Genomic DNA, 11,219 nt, shown 5'->3' with positions numbered 1-11,219 from the left:
AAGCAAACACCTGATCCACACATCCTCTACCACTTCTGAAACCACACTGCTCTTCCCCAATCTGATGCTCTGTACATGCCTTCACCCTCTCAATCAATACCCTCCCATATAATTTACCAGGAATACTCAACAAACTTATACCTCTGAAATTTGAGCACTCACTCTTATCCCCTTTGCCTTTGTACAATGGCAGTATGCACGCATTCCGCCAATCCTCAGGCACCTCACCATGAGTCATACATACATTAAATAATCTTACCAACCAGTCAATAATACAGTCACCCCCTTTTTTAATAAATTCCACTGCAATACCATCCAAACCTGCTGCCTTGCCGACTTTCATCTTCCGCAAAGCTTTTACTACCTCTTCTCTGTTTACCAAATCATTTTCCCTAACCCTCTCACTTTGCACACCACCTCGACCAAAACACCCTATATCTGCCACTCTATCATCAAACACATTCAACAAACCTTCAAAATACTCTCTCCATCTCCTTCTCACATCACCACTACTTGCTATCACCTCCCCATTTGCGCCCTTCACTGAAGTTCCCATTTGCTCCCTTGTCTTACGCACTCATATATATATATATATATATATATATATATATATATCTTTCTTTTCTTCTTTCAAACTATTCGTCATTTCCCGCGTTAGCGAGGTAGCGTTAAGAACAGAAGACTGGGCCTTGGAGGGAATATCCTCACCTGGCCCCCTTCTCTGTTCCTTGTTTTGGAAAATTAAAAAAAAAAACGAGAGGGGAAGATTTCCAGCCCCCCGCTCCCTCCCCTTTTAGTCGCCTTCTACGACATGCAGGGAATACGTGGGAAGTATTCTTTCTCCCCTATCCCCAGGGATAATATATATATATATATATATATATATATATATATATATATATATATATATATATATATGAGTGGATTGGTCATTCTTCATCTGTTTCCTGGTGCCACCTCACTGATGCGGGAAATGGCGATCAAGTACAACAAAAAAAATATAAATAATATACACTAGGAAGATGGTTATCAGATGAAAATGTATGCATGGGTGCATTAAAGTTTGTGTAAAAAAATTCCATGTTTTGGCCATGACTTACTGAGTTAATATGTGTATGTCACAATATATACAGTAAGTTCTCTCAAATACACTTCAGCAATAGTAAGTTATGACCTGTTAACTTTTAACTATATGCTAATCTCTATTCACTAAATTTTCACTTTGTCTTGAAGTTACTAACATTATGTGAACTCTCCTTAAATATGAGTTTCTTTTTCTTTTACCACAAAAAGCTATGCATAAGTTGCACTGCTAAAAATATACCAGTGAACATTTTTACAACCTAAGCTTATTTTCACTTTTTCATCAAATCAAAATATAGTTAAGGCTAGCCAAACAGGGAAATATGAAAGTTGGTTACTGGGCAAACTGAGACACAATCACAGGATGAATTTTGGGTGCACTCACAGAAGCATGCACTGACTATATTTCATAAAGGAATTTTAAGGTCACCTTGCTTATAATAGCATTACATAATGAGTTACAAAATTAGATAAAACTACTGCACTGTAATGTGGTAATGTTTTCATGAATCTATTTCACAATCACACAGAAAAACCAAGGACATTTTCAGACACGAATGGTAACAAAGTGAAACTAACATAAAGCCTAACTGCCATCTGAATTAAGAGGTAAATGCATATCTGTATACAAAATCTGACTATCACCCACATGAAAACTCAATACCTAACAACTAACAATGAGCACGTTAAAGAACAAAAACTACTTATAGTTTAAGAAAGTATGATCACATTTTGTTAAACACAGACACATATACATGACTGGAATAATATATGCCCCTGTACATCGTGGTGAGAGACTGATTAAGGTCCCCTAAGAATTCAGTTCAAAATATTCATAGTTAGTTAATCCTGGTTGAACCTAAGCCTATCTTTAGTTATTTACTTGTTTTATGCTGTACATTCTTAAGCTTACAGTGACTATAATACAGTAATAGTAAAACATATAAAAACAAAGTGTGTCAAGTGGCATGAAAAGGGTGACTAACTGCAGTCATACTGCCAGTCCCCAGAGGTAAGACAGACACTATGGAACACATTAACATTTGTATAATTCAACTGTAAGATTGAACATTGAGGTAAATCATGGCTGCTAAGGGAAGTTGGGTGAAGTTTTCATAGGTTCACTAAATTTCAAATAACAGTAGGAGAAGCTAGATAGGGTTTTCATGTCTTCTTGGTTTCTAGAAATGTTTCATTGTTTCACATAATATTAGGGGAAATTAGATTAGGTTTATATAGATCCTAGTGATTTTCAAAAGTACTTCACCTAGAAGAGGGCTGTGAAGATCAGGGAAAATATGGTTTAATACTGTAAAAGATGAAACACCTCCAGAAATCATCAGAACTTATGAAAGCCTCATCCACCTGACCCTTGTAGCAATCACAGCCTCTGTTGTCTCAGAAAGCATATCTTAATTAAGTCGGTTCAAGAGTTAAGAAAACTCAACAGCCAAAACACAGATTCTACTGAAACAGAATTTAATTTTGTAAAAATGAGTACTCTTTTTGGAAATCTTTCCAAAACCAGTGAACTTTGACATGCTAAGTAATGGTCATCCTTGATGAATTATCTCCTATATCACACATATAGGATAAATGGTAAGTTACTAAATTCAGTGAGTTTTTAACAAGAGAGTAAGGCATGTAAGTAAGGAGGAGGGTGAGTGGTTTCCAGGAATGGTGGGTATGTATCATGGATGCGTTATGTTTCTGTGGTGGTTTACCCAGTTTATAAAAGGGTTTCTGAGGAAGGTGAAAGCAAGGGTTTAGAGAGAGGGTGGGTCTACAATATGGTGGGGGTGGAGAGCATGAAAGTGAATTAGTTGCTGTTTCCAGATGACAAACCTCTGGTGGCAGATTTCTGAAAGAGGAGGGGAGGCATGAGGAGTGAATCAGTTGCTCTTTCCAGATGACACACCTCTAGGGCAGATTCCTTACAGAAACTCCAGGAAGATGAGACAGGATGGTTTGACTGTAAGTTTGAATGGGGAGGGCCTGGAGGAAATGAAGTGCCCTCAGTACCTGGGAGAAGATGTCACAGCAGATGGAACCATGGGGGCTGAATTATGTTACAGGATGCGAAAGGGGGCTAAGGTTCTGAGTGCATTTTGGAGTTTGTGGAAGGAGAGGTCAGTGTCTGTTAGGGTGAAGACAGGTATGTTTGAAGGTACAGTAATTCCAACAGTTTTGTATGGATGTGGTATTGGGCCTTCAGTAAAGACAGGTATGTTTGAAGGTACTGTAGTCCCAATAATGTTGTATGATGTGGTCTTGGGCCTCCAGTGAAAAGGAAAGGAAGAAGGTGGATATTTTGGAAATGATATACCTGAGGATGATATGTGGTGTTAGGGGGATTGCTCATGTAAGGAATGACATTGTGTAAGAAAGGGATGAGTTTGTAAGCACAGTCCAATAGAGCTGACCAGGGTGCATTGAAATAGTTTGAATATATGGAGAGGATGAGCTAAGAAAGACTGAAAAGGGGACCTAGGTGTCAGAGGTGAAGACAGGAAGGGGATGGAGGAGACCAAAATGGAGAAGGAATGAAAGATTGAAGGATGCTTCGAAGTATCAGGGCCTGAACATTCATGGTGAGAGGTATGCATGTTATAGAAAATTGGACTGATGTGGTAAAATGGAGAAAATAAACTCAACGGATTCAAACAGGGCATGTAAATTTCCCATGGTAAACTTGGTATAGTCTGTGGGGTTTGGCAAGAGATGGTTGCAGCTCATTTCACTTGACAGACAAAGTGGATCTGTGTAAGTAAGGCTTATTCCATTGTTCCTGATGCTGTCTTGCAATTGGGTATGAAAAAAATATCAAATTGCATATTTAACAGTAAAATAGCCAACTTCACTGCCAGAAGCTCTTCAGTATTCTTTCTTCTCTATCCCCAAGGATTACAGAAATAAAAAGAGAGAATGTCCCATAGCAGCTTCTGCTGGCCTTAGTCTTCATATAGTACACATTTATTGTAAAATAATAATGATATTCCAAATTTAAATTTGATATAAACTAAAATTACACATGTACCACAACTTAATTTGACATCCCAGGAAGAAAAATTCAATCTGCATAATGTGTTTGTTTGTTGTCTGTCAGGCTGCCTAATCTTTCCTTTAGAATTCTTCAAGTCTTAAGCCTCACACTAGCACAGGTAAGAGGGCTTGGCCCTACACCTCCATCGCTAAAGCATGCAAGACAAAACCCATAGCTACTCTCACCACAAAGTTGAACAGTTCCAAATGCAAATCTGATACTCGGTGACAATTGCTAGCATAATTCATATATCTTTATGTATTTGAAAACATCCAAGGGGCTACAAGTAAGAAAGGGTGTTTTTTACTTTTATATGCCATCTACTGAGGAGGGGTGGTTTACCTTATTAAATTTCCTAGACTGTGAGGAACACTTAATGGTTCAGAATGAGCTTCAGTTTCAAGGTACTGAGAAAATCAAATTTTTGCTCACAGGAGTATTTTGTATGGTATAAACATCAAATTTCTTAAAACTGTTAGATTTATTATTTTCAGTATCAATTAAAGGTTGACAATGGAGGGAATAAACTGAAGCTTTTATAGTTTGCAAAACTTTCAAAACAATCTGTAGGACTAGCAAAACTGAGGAAACCTTAGAGCTTGTAAAGACTTTACACACAAAAACTTACTCTAATAGAAGTGACTGTCTTGAAAACTCTATGAACCATGTTAAGTCACAACTCACCAAGAATACCCTTGACACACTGCTGTCAAAATCTATTCGCTTTTGTTACTCTTCAAAGCTTTTCCTCTCTATGAACATATTGAGCTAAGACATGTACAATCCAGAAAGAATCAATGCAATCTCCTTACTTCCAGTAAAAATAAGAAATGACCAAATAGTTCCCTTAATTAGCTGGTGCAACAGTATTTTACATATTCTAAATCAAACATAAGGGACAAACAGGGATAAGTGAGGAGCCAGTTAATGTTACGTGCAATAAGATAGGTTATTATAGGGAAGGGGTATGGTTAGTTCTTAATCAGCCAAGTAAAGAAACTCCTGACTGGAGCACTGTAATCAACTTAGCTCATAATTGTTAAGCTTTCAGTAACTGTTAGACAGTAATCATCCTGTTTTGTAATTTGAATTCAAATTCAATGGATGTCTGTGCCTTTTATTTCTAACAGGTGTTTGTGATTCCTAATTTTGACAGGTCTTGTGGTTGAATCAATGTCTTGAAATATATACAATGATTATACATGCAGAGTACTATATATGAACAAAGAACCATACCAGTTTTAGAAAATACTTTATTCTGAGTTAAGATGATTTGTACTGATAATATTGATTATTTTCTCTCAACAGTAGGTAATTTCATAAAACACAATCCATTTGTCAACAAAATTAGCAGAATGAGGATGGTAATTCAAAATTACATGTTTACCTATGGTAGCATTATCTTTAAGAGGTTCCCTCTCTTCCACAAATGCTATTCTAAGGCCATATTAAAAAGCAGACCCCTTTGTGGTCAGTGACGCATTTTTAAACTTCACAAAATCCTTCAAACAGAACTTTTCTGCTATTCTTACCTTCTGCTATCTTTTCCAACCTCCTTTCCTCTGCTTTTACCCTTATTCATTTTCAAATAAGCTAGTCTCATCTTTTCTCAGTTTTTTGTATCTTAATGCAAGAAAGCAGCTGTTTCAATTGCTTGACATCCAAAGCAACAAGAATTATCCAGATAACTTCCTCATCAAATGTTTCTAGAGCAATTACGCTGTCCTACACACCTGAAAGGGGGATGGTTGGTAGCCGAATGTCTCAAGATTCTCCATGATCCACACTGTTCTTGATAAAATAAAAAAAAAAAAAAAAAAAGTACGATGTACAAACTAACAATGTGATTATGATCATTACAACCAAAGCTATTTCACACTAAGAGGTGACAATTTCCAGCACATGATGAGACTACCTACTGCAGAATCACTTAATTGCAATGATGAACTCTCCATATAACTATGACTTTCACTTGCTAATGCAGTGTACCACCCATCACACAACACTGTCCACTGACCCTAGTTATTTACTTCAATCTGTTTTTAGCTGGAGAAGTAATACAGCATTAAGAATTCTTAAAGCATCAGACAAACTTAGTTTTTGAAGCTGTTAACTTGCTGTGGCTTTTTGGATAGCAGGAGTCTAAAAATGAAATGTCTTACATAAATCAAAAAATAAAATATTTCTCCTAAATTTTAATACATTAATCCAGACTTTTCTATAAGTCAGCATTGAATGGAAAAAAAAAAAGCCTTCACGCTCTAGTTGCAACTTGTGAAAATTCCTCTATGTCTGAATCACCCGAATCTGGAGCATCATGGTCTAAGTCTTCAGTCGCTATTTTCTCAAATCCATGGTGTTTGTTCAGGAAAGAACTGAGATTTAAGCCATTTTCATGTTTTCCCGAAAGTCCACGAATTGACGCACTGAGAGATCCATTCCGGAGATTTCGTGCTTTGAAACGACCTGTTGATGGAAGGCGCAATGTAAAATTATAGATTACCATGGTAAAACTTTTTACATTCCATTATTCATTTAAATATGACAATTAAACCCATACTAACCACTTCTCTGAGCCCGTATGATAAGGGTGAGAGCAGTGAGAACGACTATGGGAACAGCTAACAGCCCCAGTACCACTGCTGACACTCCTGCTGATGACCACTTGCTACTGAAGGGTACCAATGCTTTTGCTGCCTTAGCAGTTCCTGTTGAAAGGAAGTTCATGAGAAAGTTAAGATTCTCAAGAGGATTTTACCAAAAAATGTAATTTGTTCAACATACTTCTTGACCTTCTCATATATATATAAATATATTATATATATTTATTTATTATACTTTGTCACTGTCTCCCGCGTTAGCAAGGTAGCGCAAGGAAACGGACAAAAGAATGGCCCAATCCACCCACATACACATATATATACAAACATGTCCACAAACGAACATATACATACCTATACATCTCAACGTATACATATATATACACACAGATATATAAATATATATACATGTACATAATTCATAGTTTGCCCTTATTCATTCCCGTCGCCACACATGAAATGACAACTCCCTCCTCCCATACGTGTGCAAGGTAGCACTAGGAAAAGACAACAAAGGCCACATTCGTCCACAGTCTCTAGCTGTCATGTATAATGCACCGAAACCACAGCTCCCTTTCCACGTCCAGGCCACACAAAACTTTCCATGGTTTACCCCAGACACTTCACATGCCCTGGTTTAATACCATTGACAGCACGTCGACCCCGGTATACCACATCGTTCCAATTCACTCTATTCCTTGCACACCTTTCACCCTCCTGCATGTTCAGGCCCCGATCACTCAAAATCTTTTTCACTCCATCTTTCCACCTCCAATTTGGTCTCCCACTTCTCCTCGTTCCCTCTACCTCTGACACATATATCCTCTTTGTCAATCTTTCCTCACTCATTCTCTCCATGTGACCAAACCATTTCAAAACACCCTCTTCTGCTCCCCCAACCACACTCTTTTTATTACCACACATCTCTCGTACCCTTTCATTACTTACTCGATCAAACCACCTCACACCACATATTGTCCTCAAACATCTCATTTCCAGCACATCCACCCTCCTCTGCACAACTCTATCTATACAGCCCACGCCTCGCAACCATATAACATTGTCGGAACCACTATTCCTTCAAACATACCCATTTCTGCTTTCCAAGATAACGTTCTCGCCTTCCACACATTTTTCACCGCTCCCAGAACTTTCGCCCCCTCCCCCACCCTATGACTCACTTCTGCTTCCATGGTTCTATCCGCTGCCAAATCCACTCCCAGATATCTAAAACACTTCACTTCCTCCAGTTTTTCTCCATTCAAACGTACCTCCCAATTGACTTGTCCCTCAACCCTACTGTACCTAATAACCTTGCTTTTATTCACATTTACTCTCAGATTTCTTCTTTCACACACTTTACCAAACTCAGTCACCAGTTTTTGCAGTTTCTCACTCGAATCAGCCACCAACGCTGCATCAGTGAACAACTGACTCACTTCCCAAGCTCTCTCATCCACAACATTATACTTTGTTGCTGTCTCTTGCGTTAGCGAGGCAGCGCAAGGAAACAGACAAAAAAATGGCCTAACCCACCTAAATACCCATGTACATACATAAATACCCACACACACACACACATATATATATATATACATACCAATAAATTTCAATGTATACATGCATAGACATATACATATATACACATGTACATATTCATACATGCTGCCTTCATCCATTCCTCCCGCCACACATGAAATGGCACCCCCCTCCCCCCCGCATGCGTGCGAGGTAACACTAGGAAAAGACAACAAAGGCCACATTCTTTCACACTCGGTCTCTAGCTGTCATGTGTAATGCACAGAAACCACAGCTCCATTTATCACACTTGATTGCCATTTCCTGCACCAGTGAGGTAGTGTCAGGAAACAGACGAAGACTGATTCATCCACTCATACGCACACATATATATACATAAGCGCCCATACACATACATATACATAAACTTACATATACACATACACAGATATATACATACATACACATGTATTTATTCATACTAACTTGCCTTCAATCCATTCCCAGCACCACTGACCCCCTCTTCAGTGAGGCAGCAATAGGAAAACACAAAAAAGGCCACATTTGTTCACACTCAGTTTCTAGTTGTTATGTGTAATGCATCAAAACTACAGCTCCCTATTCACATTCAGGCCCCATTGACCTATCCATGATTTATCCAAGACGTTTCACATGCCCTGGTTCAATTCATTGACAGTACGTTGACCCCATTATACCATGTCATTCCAATTCATTCTATTCCTTGCATGCCTCTTACCCTCCTGTATGTTTAGGCCCTGATCACACAAAATCTTTTTCACTCCATCCTTCCACCTCCAATTTGGTCTCCTGTTTATACAGAATACACATATGTGCTACACTTGCACATCTACCCAAAAGCATTCAAATACCCAGGTACACACATCCAAACTATGCTAGGAATGGTAAACCACAGAATGGGTTGTCACTAACAATAGCCTATGCCAGGTTTGAACAAAATGAATCTTTATACACAATATTTCCTCGCTTCCAGCCCCAGGAGTTCCTTCAATCTTTATGATGTTGTGTATGCGTCTACATGGGGAAAGTGTGGGGCAATTGAACAGCAAGTCTTCAATGTCTTCATTGCAGCAATTGCAATGTGGGCATAAAAGGTCTTGGGATATGATGCAATCATGACTGTATTACTGTAGATGGATGATGTGCAGAGCATGGATGGGAAAGTGTAAGTCATGTTTGGGGAGTGCAGTTCCTGAATGGGTGTATGTTTGGTGGGGTGGAGTTTGAATCTTAGTTATGAGGGCAGTTGTTTAGTGACTGTCTGGTCATTTCAGTGTTTATGTGTTTTTTCTTTCATACTATTCGCCATTTCCCGCATTAGCGAGGTAGCGTTAAGAACAGAGGGCTGGGCCTTAGAGGGAATATCCTCACCTGGCCCCCTTCTCTGTTCCTTCTTTTGGAATATTAAAAAAAAAAAAACGAGAGGGGAGGATTTCCAGCCACCCGCTCCCTCTCCTTTTAGTTGCCTTCTACGACATGCAGGGAATACGTGGGAAGTATTCTTTCTCCCCTATCCCCAGGGATATATGTGTTTATGTGTTATGTTAGTATTATATTTGTTGGGTTTGGGAGATCTGTGAACAGAGCATACTAAAGTGTAAGGCAAGGGTGAGCCTTTTATTTCTGCATGGGAGATGGTGTTTAGTTAGGGATTGGTTTGGGTAGGAGGGATGGAGACCTGTGCCATACAAATGAGTGCTGATCATGTTGAGGTGGGATTGCATTGGGGGATCTACGTTTCATCGTGTGGATGTTGAGTGTTTGAGGTTGTTCAGCAGCAAGTGATTATTTGCTGTGGTCTCTTTTGTGTGGTTTGCAACTATTTCTTATACTTGCTTTTGAGAAGGTAGAAAACAAGGCACTGAGGCATAATTTGTAGAGTATACAAAGGGATTCTTTTTTTTCCCAAATCTAGTGACACTTAGAAAGTTCTAAGGGTATTTCGTTTGTGAGTTGCTTTTTTGATATTTTTGGTGCTAGGGGTAAATGTCGTGTGTGCGTCTTATGCAATGCCTAGAAAGGTTGATGTTTTGTTCGCTGTAAGTGACTGTCCATTCAAGGTGACTGTCGTGTGTGAGCTGGATTTATGTCTGTCAGGGGTTAAAAGAAAGACTGAGGACTTTTATGGAGATGAAAATGTTCTGTTCAGGGTAAGCCATTGTTCCAAATGTGCCATGTCTGAAGTGTCTGCCATCCTTCATTTAGATAGTGGTAGGGACTGCATATAATTTCATATGTTAAACATTCTCAAACTTTAAACAAATCTTCAAAAATTACAATTTGCTTTTCTATATATTTTGTTTTCTGTTCTTTCCATCTTGCCCTATTTTCTATAGATAACCAACCCACATCAACTTTTAAACTTATGTATTCTTATGCAAGATCAGACCTGCCTATGTCAGCTATTTTATTATTCTATTTATTATACTTTGTCGCTGTCTCCCATGTTAGTGAGGTAGCACAAGGAAACAGATGAAAGAATGGCCCAACCCACCCACATACACATGTATATATATACATATCCAAACACACACACATATACATATCTATACATTTCAACATATACATATATATACATACACAGACATATACATATACATGTACATAATTCATACTTGCTGCCTTTATTCATTCCCATCACCACCTGGCCAAACATGAAATGTCAGCTATGTATATAAAAATTCAACCAGAAAGCTGGCTACTAAAGCACAAGTGGTCTGAAATATGCTACAACAAGGAATATAGAGTGAAAAGCATGACTGGCAAAGAAATTCATATACAGGTACACAACCGATTTTCCAGCACTCTTGGTTCCAAAGCCTTGCCGGCTTAACCATTTTGCCGGATCAACCGTGTTCACATAATGATAATTTATCAACACACCTTTAACCCACTAATTATACATCTCCCATGTGTCTAAAGTATACCATGGACTG

At 38.5% G+C, this 11,219-nt stretch overlaps 1 protein-coding gene across 7 annotated transcripts in view; it reads right to left on the bottom strand.

Annotated features, from left to right (window-relative positions):
- Positions 1-1,443: 1,443 nt before the first annotated feature.
- The window catches only part of LOC139757752 (peptidylglycine alpha-amidating monooxygenase-like), a 151,173-nt gene continuing 141,397 nt past the window's right edge, over positions 1,444-11,219 (bottom strand). For all 7 annotated transcript variants that reach the window (XM_071678512.1, XM_071678513.1, XM_071678517.1 and 4 more), the window contains 2 exons: positions 6,691-6,834; positions 1,444-6,592 (listed from right to left, as the gene is read on the bottom strand). In XM_071678512.1, the coding sequence (XP_071534613.1) occupies positions 6,381-6,592; positions 6,691-6,834 (356 nt within the window). In that variant the 3' untranslated portion in view covers positions 1,444-6,380. The remainder of the gene's footprint in view (positions 6,593-6,690; positions 6,835-11,219) is intronic.

This window comes from Panulirus ornatus, chromosome 28 (assembly GCF_036320965.1).
Source record: "Panulirus ornatus isolate Po-2019 chromosome 28, ASM3632096v1, whole genome shotgun sequence".
NCBI classification, from domain to species: domain Eukaryota; kingdom Metazoa; phylum Arthropoda; class Malacostraca; order Decapoda; family Palinuridae; genus Panulirus; species Panulirus ornatus.
This window is presented reverse-complemented; position numbering and strand designations above follow the sequence as displayed.